This window comes from Streptopelia decaocto (genome assembly GCF_964273445.1).
Source record: "Streptopelia decaocto genome assembly, chromosome: 3".
NCBI lineage: Eukaryota > Metazoa > Chordata > Aves > Columbiformes > Columbidae > Streptopelia > Streptopelia decaocto.
This window is the reverse complement of record NC_138656.1, coordinates 100,414,290-100,430,010: the sequence shown is the minus strand read 5'-3', so window position 1 is coordinate 100,430,010 and position 15,721 is coordinate 100,414,290. Positions and strand designations below refer to the sequence as shown.

General features: G+C 38.1%; 1 protein-coding gene across 1 annotated transcript; it reads left to right on the top strand.

Annotated features, from left to right (window-relative positions):
* The first annotated feature begins 400 nt into the window (after window positions 1–400).
* Window positions 401–4,816, top strand: TMEM18 (transmembrane protein 18). The gene is made up of 5 exons (XM_082048474.1): window positions 401–477; window positions 745–865; window positions 2,940–2,994; window positions 4,003–4,096; window positions 4,190–4,816. Exons 1-5 carry the CDS (start codon window positions 430–432, stop codon window positions 4,277–4,279), a joined length of 408 nt encoding a protein of 135 aa, XP_081904600.1. The 5' UTR covers window positions 401–429; the 3' UTR covers window positions 4,280–4,816.
* Window positions 4,817–15,721: the final 10,905 nt, after the last annotated feature.

Below are 15,721 nucleotides of genomic sequence, written 5' to 3'. Positions count from 1 at the left end.
ACCTCATCTAGGTGTTCCTACTTCGGCAGGGGGATTGGACTAGGTGATCTTTCGAGGTCCCTTCCAATCCCTACCATTCTGTGATTCTGTGTGATTCTGTGACTGGGTGCCACCCTCACAAGAGGCAGCCGCTGGGGTGTGGAGAGCCACCTTTGCTCGTCCTCCCAAATATGGGACCAGCCACCGTCCTTTCCCCCACTCAGGGGATGAGGGTAGTCCTAGAATCGCCACTTATGAGAGATAAACGCCCGCCTTCTCCGCCATCGCCCTAACGTGAGCGCGGCAGCGCTCCCTGCTCCCAGACCCCTCGGGGCAGCAAAGCGGCAGCGGGCGAAGTCTCGCGAGAAGCCGCCCAACGGCCGCCGCAGCGGCCGTTGGGCGGCTTCTCGCGAGACTTCGCCGGCCGGCTGTAGCGGCGCTGCCGCCGCCATGGAGCAGCCGCTGAGCAGCCCGCCGGGGGTGTCCGCTATTCTGGCGGTAAGGAGGGAGCTGGGGCCGGGCTGGCTGCCCGCCCGGGGAGAGGGGAAGGAGACAGCGGCTGCTGTGTATGTCTGCGCCCCTCCAGGGGCGGGGGTAAAAGCCCGTGCAGGACTTGCTCGTCCCTTCCTCAGCCTGCCACAGCGCGGGCTGCTTGAGCGCTGTCCGTGACTGAAATCGGTTGTGGCTTCAGCGCGGGAGGAGGCAAGCTACTCGCTCTAGGTGCCTGGCGATACTTTTGCTGTAACCTAATCATTTTGTCCGTAGAAGACGGACTGGTCCGAGCCCTGGCTGGTGGGGCTGGCGGTTTTCCACGTCCTCTGCTTCCTCCTGACGTGCGTCTCCTTGCAGCACTACCGGGTGCAAATAGGGCACTTCCTCTGCATGGGTGAGTCGTGAATTCGTGCTTCCGTGAGCTCGCATTCGGATGACAAACGGCGTGTGCATTGTTTAATATTGCCAAATAGTTTCTTTTGGTCTCTTAACGATAACCCTTTTCTTCATATGCTTGCACAGCGCACAGATTTATACTTTGCAGCAGATAAAGTGAGTGCAAGTTAGTATTTCACATAGAATGCCCTGAGTTCGAAGTGACCCACAAGGATCATCGAGTCCAACTCCTCTCCCTGCATATGACAACCCCACAGTTCACGCCATGTGTTTGAAGGTGTTGTCCAGTCTCCTCTTGAACACTGTAAGGGTTGGAACCATGACTGCCTCCCTGGGGAGCCTGTTGCAGTACTCCACCACCCTCTGGGTGAAGAACCTTTTACTGATGTTCAGCCTAAATCTCCCCTGGCACATCTTCCTGACATTCTCTCAGGTCCTGTCATCGGTCACCAGAGAGAAGAGATCAGTGCCTGCCCCTCCTCCTCACCTTGTGAGGAAGCTGCAGACTGTGATGAGAGCTCCCCTCACTTTTCTCTTCTCCAGGCTGAACAAACCAAGTGACTTAGCCGCTCCTCATACGGCTTCCTCTCCAAATCCTTCACCAACTTTGTAGCCCTCTTTTGGATGCTTTCCAGTAGCTTAGTATCTTTTTTATACTGTGGCACCCAGATCTGCACACAATACTCCAGTGAATACAATCAGCTTTCAGCTGGATCCATTTCTGAAGCACGTTCACCATGTGCACTGCTGACAGCCGTGCTAATGGCTTGAGGAAGAGCAAGACTCGTTTGGTAGGTGGCAGTAACAGCTTGTGTTATCTCAGAGTTTGCCGGACTTCAGCCTGAGAATCCACAATGGCCTGTCCTAGCCAAAGGTGTGTCTGTATGGCTGACTGGCTGAAGATCTAGTAGCTTTGCAGAGTGTATTTAGTTTAATTAAGATGGCATGGATTTGTGTTAGATCCATGTATTATGAGCAGTACCTTGGTTCTAGCCATGGGTTAGATTTTCCTGCAAGTTGAGTTTTTTCACACAGTACTTCAGTTCTATCATGCTTGCAGAGTAGTGAAGGAAGAATGATGAATTGCAAGAGATTTGCAGGCAAGAAGACACTTGAAGACTATGTTTAAATATCATTTAGAGAACTAGCCAAGCTGGGCGAGGACTGCAATATAGTTTTATGTTGTAGATAGTCAGAAATAACCAAGGAAATTATGTACTTATCACGTTGGTTTACCTTGGCAGCTGAGCAGCTATAGGTATGTTTATACTGTGAAGTACCTAGCAGAGATAATCCAGATGATGGTAAAACAAGACAGTCCTCCTTCATATCACTATTTAATTGCCTTGTGCAGATCACCTTTAGCCACTGAGTCTATTTTTTTTACTTTGTTACTTGTGGAAAATGATACAAGGACAAACTTAAAATTTTGTAATTTTATTGCTTTTCTGTTAAACATGTGATTGCACTGATTTTTTTTTTTACTGCCTTGATGGCTTCATATTGCATGTAGTTGTTGAGTCAGAATATGTTAGTTTTCACCTGATCGCAGCAGACTACTCTGTTTTACACCTATTCAAACAAAGTTTTTATTTTAACGAAATGCTTATATATAATTAGTACCCTGAATTCAGGTAGTAATGTTAGCAGTGTGACACCATAACATATGAAATGATAAGTTAATTTTATAGCGGTTACTGGCATTTCTTTTTACAGAAATAACTTAGAAGCAGTAACCAACAAGTTTGTTGGGAAAAATACTGGACTTTTTTGTTTGTTTTGTTTTGTTTGTATGCTGAGCTCTTTCTGAAAGCTCAGAAGAGGAGGATTTTATGTTTGCTTGTAATACAGTGGGTGTGTTTTGTGATCACGTTGTACTTCCTGGTAACTATATGGGACATTTAAATCATAATTGGTTTTATGCAGTTAAATATTAACTGAGTAATTTGATCTTCTTAGGATCAAGGAATTCTAATGTTTGGTATGTATACATCTTTAGTATACATGGCAGAACTGATGGCAGTTTATTTTTAAAGAAATACTGAATCGAGTGTTTTTCTTTTGTTGTACAGTGGCCTTAGTGTACTGCGCTGAATATATAAATGAATTAGCGGCCATGAACTGGAGGTAATATTTTCACTTTCATTTTGGCATTCAAATGAATGTTTTTCTAAAAATATTATTTTTTCTTATAATTCCTAGAACACGTTAATTTAAACAGTCACTCATGCCTCATCAGTAGAATGTGATAGCAGAGGGTCTGTTGTATTGAATACTGTAAAACTTTAGAGCAAAACCATGCAGTACAACATAGTTATCACTTACCTTGTAAGAAAAGATAATATGTAATAGCTAGCGTGTATTTATTGTACTGCTTAAAATCTATATTTATGTGGGTGGTTGACAAAGTGCAATGTTTAAGGGGAAGAGGATGTGAGCTTTGATTTTTTTTTTTTTAATTATTTGTTTTTGTTGGATTTTCTTTGGTAGCTATTTATGTTTAATAAGTTGACATTAAGCACCACCTCTCAAAAATATGACTACTATTTTATATACTTACATATATGCATAAAAAGCATTAATATTTGTCTGTTCTGCGAAGCCTGTGTGCCAGAATTAGACTGATGGCTTATTTTCATAAGCACTGAAGTAACCTTTCCCTGATGTAACTGGAAATTATGTGTTTAACACTACATAGGCATCTAAGTCTTTATGTTTAACTTTAGGCGTGAACGACCTAAATTACAGCTTCGTTACATTTATTATTTCTCTTATCTTTTTTAATACGAGTAAGCAAAATACCTAAGAAAGTAATTTCACATGCTTTGGGATAAGCATGATTTTTGAAGCACGAATATAGGTACTGTTGTAGTCACATTAGTAAGTTATGGTTGTTTTATTTAGGTTTTATGCAGTAAAACTTTAAATAGTAGTGTTGTAAATATTCATAACTGATGACACACTGACTGTTTCTTTGTTCTGATTTAATATATACACTGCTGGCCTGTGCTTGGGGATCCCAAGAAGTAGGATGATCTGTACAATGTCCATGTTGAATAGTTAGTATGAAAGTCTAATATTATGTAAACTACACAGAATAAAGCTTCCTCTTTTGTTTTTCTTAATTTATTTCAGGCTGTTTTCTAAATACCAATACTTTGATTCAAGAGGAATGTTTATTTCACTTGTGTTTTCAGCACCACTGCTGGTGAATACTATTATAATTGTGGTATGTATGTATTCATTTATATGGATGCTTTCATTAAATTGATAAGTAAATGTATGTGGATTAGTTAAATTTAATAATTTTCTTACTTTTCAGATCACCTGGGTATACAGAACTTTGAATGTAATGACTGAGCTGAAAACGTTACAGCACAGAATGAAAGCAGAAAAAGATAAAAAGAAGTGAAAGTGCCTAACACTATTATTTTTCAATTGCAATAATACTTGTCCAGGTAACCAGTCCTTTTGTATGCTTATCCAGAAACAAAAGTGGTTTTGTGTCTGATATTAAGAAGACTTTGCAGCCCATGGCTGTGGTCAGTGAGGTGAAAGCAAGTACCTCCAATATGTTTGAATTGGCTGTGAAACTGAGAAACTCTGTGAAACTGAGTCTCAACAGGTCTTTGTACCCTTCAGTGTAAGATATTTTTCCACCATGACCAAGGCTATTAGTATTGGTGAGACAAAATCTTCCAGTCTGTTTCCATTTGCCTATGTATTTTTTAACTGTTTCTTAACTATGTGTTTCTCAAGTATCCAGTCTTCTGCTGCTTAAGATAATTGGAGCAGTGTTGTGAATTCCAGTAAATGAGGGATTGTATTCAGAATACCTCAGGAATCCATGCTTCTATGAAGCACTTCTTTATCAATCAAATTTCATACTTCCTATGTGTATTGTGTGCCAGTAGCAATTTGTAAATAAAATTATCCACTGTGTCTTAAACGGTGTTAATTTGTCTTAATTTCTAATCAGATTTTTTCTTTTTACTCAATAAAATTCCCATTTTGGTAAAGTCTTGTACTTAATTTGTATAAGTAATTCAAAATGGTCTCGGCATTTTTCCAATTTATATTTCATTATTTTAATGCAGCTACATAAAGATATTTATCTTTTCTTAAAACTGGATGAAATTTTCATAGTTATTGCTTATTTGTAGAACAGCAAAGAAGGGAAGGAACTTTATAGTGTTCTATGCAATTTGGTTCCTTTTTTATGTTTTACTGTTTTTTTAATAAAAAAAAAGACTGAAAATGAAAAATTAGCTTAAAAATGAAGACTTCAGTTTCGCTCAGAGTAATTGGTTTTTATTGGATTAAGGAAATTGAGGGAGGGGAGAACAAACACAACAGAAGACTGTTCAGACATATTTAGCAAAAGCTGTATCTGGAAAAAGTTAAACCTTTGTGTGGAGACCTAAACTGCTGTCTAAAACGGATGTCATTTAAGATGTAGGAAAGATGAACTTAGACTAATGTGAAGAATAGTAGGATACAAAACCACAGAACACTAGTAAGTTTAAGGTTGTGTGTATTTAGGAAATTAATTTTAAATACTTGAATAGTCTTCACAACAGTGGAGATATGGACCTGAGAGAGATAAGCAGATGCGTATGCATACACAGTTCGGGAGAGTGAAACTTTCTGGGAGGCTTCACAGCATTGTGGAAGGGCAGTGGAGCATTTCCCATGGATTGATTTAGCGTGGCTCTCCTCACTCACTGCTCTAACAATTACAGACAGGTAGACTACTTTATATTAGCAAACTAAATAGATGCAGGCTTGCTGTACTGTCCCTTAATTGTTCTGTTGCAACTCTTGGTGCAGTGTTGGGCAGGGTCAACAGTCACTGCTCCCTGGTAACATCTGTAGTGGTCTGGTAGATAGCATGTGCCTTTTGGAACAGTCTTAGTTTTGAAGGAGTGAATAGAATCTATCCAAATGGCTGACAGGCTGGGACACCTGCCTTCAGGACCAAAGAAGAGGCCTGTTTGATTTTATTGATTCATGTAGTCCTCTCAGGTTGGTTTAGAAAATTCAGCTTTGCTCTTACAATTTGATGTGGAGAGGTATGCAATTTTTCATACATGATCACAAATATTCTCCTGACTTTCCTCTTGTGAACTGTTCTGCAACCGTATCAATGTACGGTTGTTTCAGTGTCACACACTTAAAAGCTCTAGTACCTCATCATGCTGCGATATTGCCTGTTACCAATTGCCTTTGGCTTCAGAGTATATATGAATTTGATTCATAGTAAATGATCTGGTTCAGAGCAGCTAAGGAGCAAGACCCTTGCAGTGGAAAACAATGTGCATTATTTAGTACATCCAAGACAAACTTTCCCCAAGTATTATTTCAGTATTTTTCTTTCTTGCATGAAAGGCTGGAAAAAATGAAATACCCTCCTCTGTAAGGATGTGAAACTGGTGAGATACAGCAATTAGAACTGTCCTTTCTAGCATAACATAGACAAGATAATAGAAATCACTTCTTCTGTATTGCCTGATTTTGTATTACTCTTGCTTGGCATGGGATTTACTAGAGAAATTCTCTCTACCTTTGGGGATCCCAAGTGAAATAAAACTTGTGCTTGCTTAAATTCTTTCTTCTTCCTTTCAGTGTAGTTGACCTTTCAGACAGTATTTCATTTTGTGTTGATTACCAGAGTAATTTTGCCCTTTAATATAAGATCCCAGGGCGTTACAGCCCTTTAACAAAGTTGAAGAACAAAGAACCCTGGAGTGTGAGTGCCAGATACTTAATTTATTTTTAATTAGTGAGTAAAAATCCATTTGAGCTGTATATTGTCTGTTGATTTCTGACACCACTGACCCGCAAGAGCTAGGAGCAGGATAATACTTGGTTTAGAAAGTATCATCGTGTTGGGGGGCTTTTTTGTCCTCTTCAAATGTTGCTGAGTGAAAATATAAACAACTCCAAGTTCCAAAATTATATAAATATTTTTTGAAGGATTAAAATCTCAAAATGTACACTTTGGAATTATAAGTAAATATTGTAACAGTTATATAGGATAAATTTTCACAAACAGAAAAATGTGGTTTCCATATAAATGTTTGTCAGAAAGATATTCCCATTTTCCACATTTCAGAAAGACTCAAACTTTTATCTGAGTTGTCCTTTCACTAACCCTGCCTAAGAAACACTAAGTTTAAAAGCTAAGTTAAAGAAAAAAAAAAAAAATAGGTGTCTAACCGTAAGAGAAACCCTCAGAATTCAGTAAAGCATGGCTTCATTACGTGACTGGGTGACTGGATTTATGAAGTGATAGTGCAGTAACATAATGTAAGGGCTACTTGCTGACAAACCAAAATAATTGCATCTTGAATTTAGAGACTGTTTTGCCTACTTAGATTTTTGTATGTATGAGTGAATGAGAGCCAGCCTTTTCAGGCTGGTGGAATACCTTTGTTTTGCTTTTATTTGGGAGACCCAAACTGAGGTTGCTCGCAAAAGAGTTTCAGTTTGGAACATGCACACAGAAAAGCTGGTAGCTGCTCGGTTAGCTCCCTTGGAGTGCAAGACAAGCCAGAGATCATTTGTCACTGGTTCTGTGTATTTTGCCGACAGTGACTGGAACCTTCAGCCTTCCTTAGCATGTCTTTCCACAATAGCCCATGGTGTCAGCCGACATGGAAAAACATTAAAAGGGAGAAAGTAATATTAACCTGGCAACTTTACCATAGTACCAAGTGCTTTTCTTGCATACAAATACATGAAAAGATAGATTAGCAGGATTTAGTTGGCAAACTTCCTGAAGTTTGAAGTTGGCCTTGTTCCCTATGGAAAAGTAATAACTGAGATGAGTTTCCAAGAATGAGAACCTAAAATTCTCTCTTTTTCCACATCTGCCGAAATGCTGCATCCTTAGCTTGGAGTGTATTTTCACCTCTTTTTGGTCCAATGAGTCTCATTATTCTAGACAAAACAGAACAGATACAATAAGGGAATCTGAATATCTGTTCTTCAGGAGTATTTGCCGGCTTATCAGATGTGTGTTTTGGACATCCCCATCTCCCACAAAAAACACCTATCTCCCCAAGGTGCGGAAGGACAGTAAATTGAGATCTGCATCCTTGTGTGCATTCTAAATAAAGAAGTTTGAAGGACAGTCTTAACTACTTTTCGTCAACTGGGTCTTAAAAAAAAAAGGGTTCTACCATAGAAAGCTATGGTAGATGGTGATCTGCTGTGGCTGTGAATCCTAAATGAAGGAAGACTCTGTGAAGAATTGCGTTTTGGATTTCGAGACTCATAAGCTTAAATCTTGAACTCTGTTTTTTATAGAAACTGGGAATGTCAGGAAAAAGAGGAACAGTGATTATTTGTGTGAACAAGACAGAACACAGCTGTAACATAGGGAATGTTCTGTTTCTTTAAATACAGCTGAACATTTTGCTTACTTTTATTGTAAGCTTGATTAAAAATTAGAACCAAAATTTAATTTTTAGCTGCAGATGTATACACCATTTTTATAATTAATACATCAAAGTATGTTTCTCTGTTTAGGAAACTCACATATTATTTGTCCATTTACACATTTTAAATATTTTAAAATATATTTCAACAAAACACAAGTATTGATGTTTTCCTGTGCATCAGGGAAGAGATCATTAAAGTTAACCAAACTCGCCACTGGATGTCACTATCTCATATGCAAAAGCTAACTCACAGCTTTCCTTCTGAGTCAGTTCTGTAGAGCTTTTCACCACAGTCATTCATAAATACTTTGTGCAGCATTTTGGAATGGCCATAAGGCTTGGGCTGTAGCCTCTGAAAGCGTAAATTGTCATCTGAGCTCCAAGATACATCTCCAGTCACTTTCAAATGTTTATTGACACTCTTGCTTTTTACATTAAAAAGTAGTTCTTGTAGCAGTGATTATGTGTGTATATGCTTCCAGATACAGGACTGTGGGGGTATTTTGTGCTTTAAAGCTTCTTAATGTGGCAAGGAAGTAAATATGGAGGATCCTGTCTTCAAGCAATTAAAAAGAAGTATAACAACAGAAAATAAACAATTAATTACATTCTTGTGTGAACAATATGCAGGAAAGCTTACTGAAGTAGTCAGGTCCATTAACTGGCAGACCTTATGCACATCTTCCATTTCTTTGTGATTTACCCTCTCTTGCTTAATGCATCGCTAGCAAGTCTGTCCTTAGTATGGTATGTAGGCAGCAGTCACTTAAAGCCATAACTGAGGTTCTCAGAGTATCACAAGTCACTTCAGACTTTCTCTGCCATCTGGCAAACAGTACTTGGCATGTTAGAAGCCTTATGACTTCATTTGAGAAGCTGTAGGTAGAGAGTTCTCTGCTTGATGTTCTCCTTTGTGTACCAGGTTTTGAGCCTGATTTTGTATTTATCCTTGAAGTTCATCTGAGCTCTGTTTCCACCCACAATCTCTTCGAGAATACAATTTCCAGTTTCAATGGACTTTCAGTCCCCTTTGTGTGATTTATATGCATGCACCTACACAGAACAACCCTGAAAAGATTAGGCAATTATAACTGTCCCGTGTTTGTTAAAACAAGTTTCTCTTTTAGTGAATTTTCCTGTCAGCTAAAGTCTTCTTGCTAACTGCACTTTCCTGAAAGTGTTTTGGTAGACATAGCAACGGAATGCAAGGTGGTTGATAAGGATGGATTTACATCCTGCGAGAGGGGTAACAAGGAGAAGTGAGCTGAAACTGACTAACTAATTATTCCATCCCATTTACATGATACTTCGTATAAAAGTGTGAGGTCACGAGGATCTCGCCCCTTTTCCCTATGGCTGACATTAGGAGAGGGCCTTGCGAGTCGTCCCTGCGACCTGAGGCCTAGTGACAGACTGAATCCAGTTCTGGTTGCCTGCAGAGTCCAGTCCAGGGCTTCCAGGTGCCAGCCCTACCTCTGCTGGAGCAGTTGCCGGGACTTTCAACATTGGTTTTGTATATTTTGTATTATTTTCTCCATTTTATTAGTAGCATTAGTAAAACATTTTTTAATTTTTCCAACTCTCTTCTCTTGGTCCTTCTTTCCCTTCGAATCGCCTGTCCTGAGTGGGAAGAAGTGGGGGGGCTAAAGGGGGAGGGGGGCGGAGAGGGGGTTAACAATACATCTGCCACAGTTTATTGTCACCTGAAATCAAACCTTGGCAATAACCCAGCATGCTTGTGAAATGCCAGCCTCATAACTCAAAACAGATGTGCTTTATGGACCTTTGTTTTGTAGTCTATCTTCTTCTAACCAGTTCCCCCAAATTGTGGCCGTACCTATACCACTGTTTTGCTGCAATACTGGAACAGTGTTGTACTGAATAGGATATATCTCAGAGGACTCAAAAGGAAGGCCTCTACATTTTCTATATTTGTGTTTATTGTTTCATATGAATTTGAACTGTAGGAAACTTTCTGATATAGTTTCACAGGCATTATGAAGCCAGGAAAAAAGCTGTAACTGGTAATATGTTCCACTGCTACAAGCACTGACTTTTAAGTGGTCCCACTGAAATCGTGGTCCTGTTTTCTTTGGCACTATCCAGAGTTAGAACCAGTTGAAACCAATGTCAGGATCAAATGTGTTGCCTCTTTCATCTGAAAATGTTATAATAATTAGCAAGGCATTCAGCAGAACTGATTGAAACAAGACACATTTCTTAAAATGGACATGTTCCAAGTGTCATTTGTAGCACGCTTGTTAATCCATCCCTGAATCAAAGAAATAAAATCTCAAATACCTTTCCTTCCTTCTGATCCAGCAAAAACCTGAGAAAAAGGTTTTGCACAGTACCTGAGGGGAGGCAGAAGGAAATTCAGCTGGACTAAGAGGTACCTAGGCTAGGACCCTTCACTGAAATCATTCCTATCTCTCAGTTACAGGATTCGGTAATAAATACACCAAGGTAGTTTGAACTAGCAGAGCAAGATGTGAAGTTTTTAATATAATTAGAACTGAAACACCTTGATCTTAAGGACCACTAAGGTTGGAAGGGTTTTAGTATGATACAAACAAGCTTTTACAAATTCTTCAAGTCATTTAAGTAATCGTTTTGTGGATTAGGATAAATACACAAACAAAAGTAAAATTGTTCTATTCCTTTGTGGTCTGCAGTAATGATCTACCCAACAGCTCATTAATAACATATCTTGAAGTAGTATATAGTAGTGTCTAAAAGACTTGAATCATTTTAGGCTCATAAATGTAAGAGTCACACCACTGATACCACACTCTTCACCTTGATTTAGGGATTAGTGAGAGTAATCAGCTCCCTATAGCTGCAATGGAGAGAATGTGATTGGTAAGGTTTATACTCAAACAAAAGCATCACAAAAATCAGGAAGCTGAGGTACCAAACAAATAATATGGAAGTCTTCAGCCCTTCATGGCAAAGTATTTTCCAGCAGAATCCAGGGAACTGTAAGCTTTTTGGTTGTTTAAATACATTCGATCCACAGCAGTGTCATGAAATGGGATTAGGAATAGATTTAATGGCTTTACTTAGAAGTGTTGATTTTGTAGGTTAATTGATAGTGAGACCTTTTGTAAGTAATCACAGCCATTTTTCTTTGAAATCACAGAGTCAATACAAATAAAACAGTCCAATTGTATTTATATTCTAAATTAGACTAAATTAGACTAATCATTCTATAGTAATTATCGAAAAGCAGGACACAATATCCCTCTGATTAAGAAGAGCTAATTTATAAAAAAAGCTAATGAGACCAATTTCTTTCTAGCAAATTTGTTTATTGATTTTTACCATAAAAAATTAAAATTAATTAGTAAATACTGTCCGTTATCCAAGTTTTTTGCTTCCCCATATTATAGGAAAAACAAATTTAATGTGCAAAATTAGCTGACTGGTTTTATATGTGAGCAAACAATGGCAATTGTAATGGTATATGAATTGCATGTAATTATTTTTGAAACAGAAGCAAAAATATTCCAAAATATTATTAAATGGAGCTTCTTCAGAAAGTGATTTGTCAGTAACTGTTTGATACTTACAAAAAAAATTTGAAAATGTAGAGAATACATAGTTTACAGGTAAACTATGGTTCTCTAAACCATTAACTTACATAAAGTTTATAAAAAATGAGGCAAGTTTTATATTTGAATGAAATATACTGGAGATCTATGTCAGAAAAGAGAAAGCAAGCTCTTATCCCAGTTCTGAAGGAACTAATGGAATTTATGAATTTCAAGACATCTACATTGAAAAAAATCATCCAAAAAGACTCTGAAATCACAATTTTGACACTTTAGGTGGAGTCTTTCAGATTTTTTTTTTTTTTGGTAGTATGAATGGTAAGTTGTATCAATATATTTGTGAAGTGAATAGTAAAATTATTACACTTAAAGACAACTTGTCATGGTTATGTCACAATCGAGAAATATAAAATAATTGCCAAGTAAGCTGAAATTACAGAAAAAAATTGATATTATCACATTTTTCAACTGACAACTTATTTAATTCTTGTACATGCTAATACATATAAATATTGACAAATTCCAGACTGCAATAGCTCAAAAATGTCACCAATAATCCTTTCAATTTGAAAACTGAGACCTCATCTTCTAAAATAAAATTACCTTCTTTTAAAAGTCCAGCCAAGGCTCCCTAGAAAATGTTGAATGAAAATGCTAAAGGTATACTAATTTAATTAAAGCTAATATTCTTTGCATTTCTTTCTTTTAATTTTACCTGCCAAATTGTGAGTTAAAATACTACCAGTAAGAATACTATACTCAGTTAAACCACACCAAAATCTTCTGGGTTTATAGTATCGTAACTTATAGTATTTTATAGCATATATGTGCCCACTAGGTAGGCACATATTAATTCAATCCTAACTGGTAACAGGCATTATGATTCAATATCATTAACTTAGTTTTCATAGAATACACCCTTATAGAGTGGTCATCTCATTTAACTTTAATCCAGTTTAGTGTGATACACTATAGCTGTATTAACTTGTCAAAGAAAATATAAAGTGGAAAATATTGTTTCAATTAAATATATAATTGCCAGTATTATGTTTTAGTGAGAAAGCAATCAGTTTGCTGTGTGACCCTTAGAGGGCTCCATTGCTATGTAGTACTGGGAAAGAGGCTAATTTGACATTTTAACGTATTCTGACATCTACTGTAATTCAATTCAGGCCTTATATTAACTCTGTTTACATGGTTTTAACTGTGTGCAGAACCTTCCAAGCTGGTTAAAAGGTCTGATGACGTAGATTTAGGATTGTGAGATGAAGTAGAATGTCTACAAAGCTGTTCTGTATAGATTTACCGGAATTAGTATCATAAATGTGACAGGATTTTCATTTCCCAAATTTCAAAAGCATGAGGACTGGTCCAGAGACAAAATGATTAAATAATGACTTCATAATTTCTCATGATTTTCCAAATGCTTCACTGCCCATCCAGAGTGTCTGTGTGCAAATTACAGCGTCACGGCGCAGCTTCTTCTCTTTAACAAGCTGATATACTTAAAGAGGTCAGGGCAGGGTGTTGTCTCTGAACAACAAATCTCTTATGGGGGAGGAAGTGTAAGAGTTCCCCCTTTTCTCCCTTCCAGGGGATTCAGGTGTGACTCAGCTCCTTTCTAGAGGCACGAAAACAGCCAAGAGTAACAACAGGCCTAACACAGGGCAAGCATCACAGATAACAAGTGTTCGATATGAAACAGAAGAAAGAGCATGGATGTGGTAATGGTGAACTCACATCCACATACTAAGTCTAGAAGAAGTTGCTATTTTAAAGGCCAAAGTGAGGTCTACTACGCCAGCTGAGACACAAGAGACCTTGAAAGACAGTTGCAACTTCACAGGTGGTTCTCTTAGGATCCCCGTATGCAGCAAATGGGAAGGGAGATGAAATGGAACTGGAAGTGAGGCATGCATAGAAACAAATGTGGGTGAAATGAGGCATTGAAGTCAGATGTGCCTTCCCTTGTATAAAGTATATTTCTAAAAAAAAGCTAATATTTTGAAGGGAAAGGTAAGAAAAAAATTCAAGATAAAGAATAAGCAGGGGAAAAACTGCATGAAAAAAACCCACAAGATGAGGTGACAAGTGGAGGAAATACGAGAGTGATGGGATGTTTCTACATCTGGGACAAAGACAGCTACATGAGGGAAAAGAGAAATGGACAACGAAGTAAAAATGACGGTCCTTAGAGCCTGCCAGCTTTCTCTGGGTAGAAACTGGCATATTCCTGCAGATAAAGATCCTCCGAAAAGAGCTCCTGTGAGAGGGACCAAAACTACATTGCTCATGTAAGCCTGAAACTCTTCTAAACCCACCAAAACATGAGAATGAAAACTCTCTTTCAGAAGTAGCAAACACTTAATAAATAGATCAGTGCTGAGAGTTAAAGTCATTTAACCCCACACGCTGCCTCCAGGCCTCTGCTGAAGAGGGAGACGGACCACAAGGTATTGCTCCCTCTTCCTTTTCTTTGTGGATTATTGCGTGTTTTTATGTTTCCCTCAACTCAGTACATCCAGAGCATGAAGAAATTAGCCATGACCGTTTCAGCTCGCAAATCAGGCAACCACAAAGAGGAGCCTTTGCCAGGATCAATACTTTGCTCTGCATTTTCAGACTCACCTGATTTGAGCTCTCCGAAGTGAAACCGCTGCCAGTGTGATGTCTTCCTTGACCGCCTTTCCTTTGCAGTGGAAATGGGACGTCCTGTGTTGCTGCATCTCAAGTCCCTGATGGGTTTCCTTACAACAAAGCATGATCTAGTCGCTACAGAATTCAGTGTCAGGAGAATTATTCAGAAGGTTGCTGGTTGACTGTATCCTGTAGCATGTTAAATGACCTACTGAAAAAGGGGAAACTACCTACATTGCTGAGATTCTTTCATAGGCTTGTTGATGATGGACTCTATAAACACGAAAGTATTTTTATGAATATTAGTCTTTATTCTTGAAGAAGGAGTTATTTTTCCAATAAAAGAGATAAAGAAAATAGGGATCCTGGCAAGAATTGGATGTTAAGAGTAAGAAACCAAAATTTTATGCCATCTTAAAGTATTTTTCTAATACTAGTAAGCCTCCTATCTAAAATAGGAAAATAAGATTTTAAAAGTTGAATGAATGACTGTAGTGCTAGTAAGGGGAGAATGGTTTAAGGTGAAAAATATGTATGGGATATATTAAAGTTCCAGCAAATTTAAAAGAAATAGACAGGAAGGAAGGAAAATTATTGAATGAATCATACTCCCTTGGGTAAGAGTGTCAGCAGACTTGAAATCATCATGTTGCATAGGACAAACAGATGAGCAAATTGATGAGTAACTGACAAAAACTTTTTTTTTTTTTTCCTCAACACTGAACAAGCAAACAACTCTTTTTATATAATAAAGATGTGAGGTAATCATTAGCATCTCTCTGAAAGTCAGAGCTATAAAGAAGGATATAAAAGAGCAGATGGTATGCTATGATGATGGCCTCAACAAATGTAAGCAGCCATACTACTGCAAGAATGTTTCTTAATGGACCAATTTAATCACAGTGGATGGATTTTACCCTTATTGCTTTATAACAGTATTTCTGGCATGGTTTAGCCCATTAGATTTGTCTCAGTTTTCATGGTTTGAATTTCTTAACTAGAAGGGTTTAAATTTAAGCTGATCTCTTGATGGGTCTATGTTGGGTCTATGTTGGGTGTATGTTGGGAGAACGGAGTGTCAACATGTAAGCAGTCTGCATAATCAAGGAGTATTGACTTGGGTCCTAAGCCAACAGTATAGGCCAGTATTTTTAAAAACTCCTTGAAACTTTATTTGATTTGTATTGATCTTGGTGTCATCTACCAAATTATTATTTT

Bases quoted from the DNA above. Each gene is read 5' to 3' on its own strand.
- TMEM18 (XM_082048474.1), top strand. From the start codon at position 430: ATGGAGCAGCCGCTGAGCAGCCCGCCGGGGGTGTCCGCTATTCTGGCG. The intron at 2,995-4,002 runs GTAATATTTTCA...AATTTATTTCAG, and splicing joins TTAGCGGCCATGAACTGGAG to GCTGTTTTCTAAATACCAAT. The intron at 4,097-4,189 runs GTATGTATGTAT...CTTACTTTTCAG, and splicing joins TGAATACTATTATAATTGTG to ATCACCTGGGTATACAGAAC.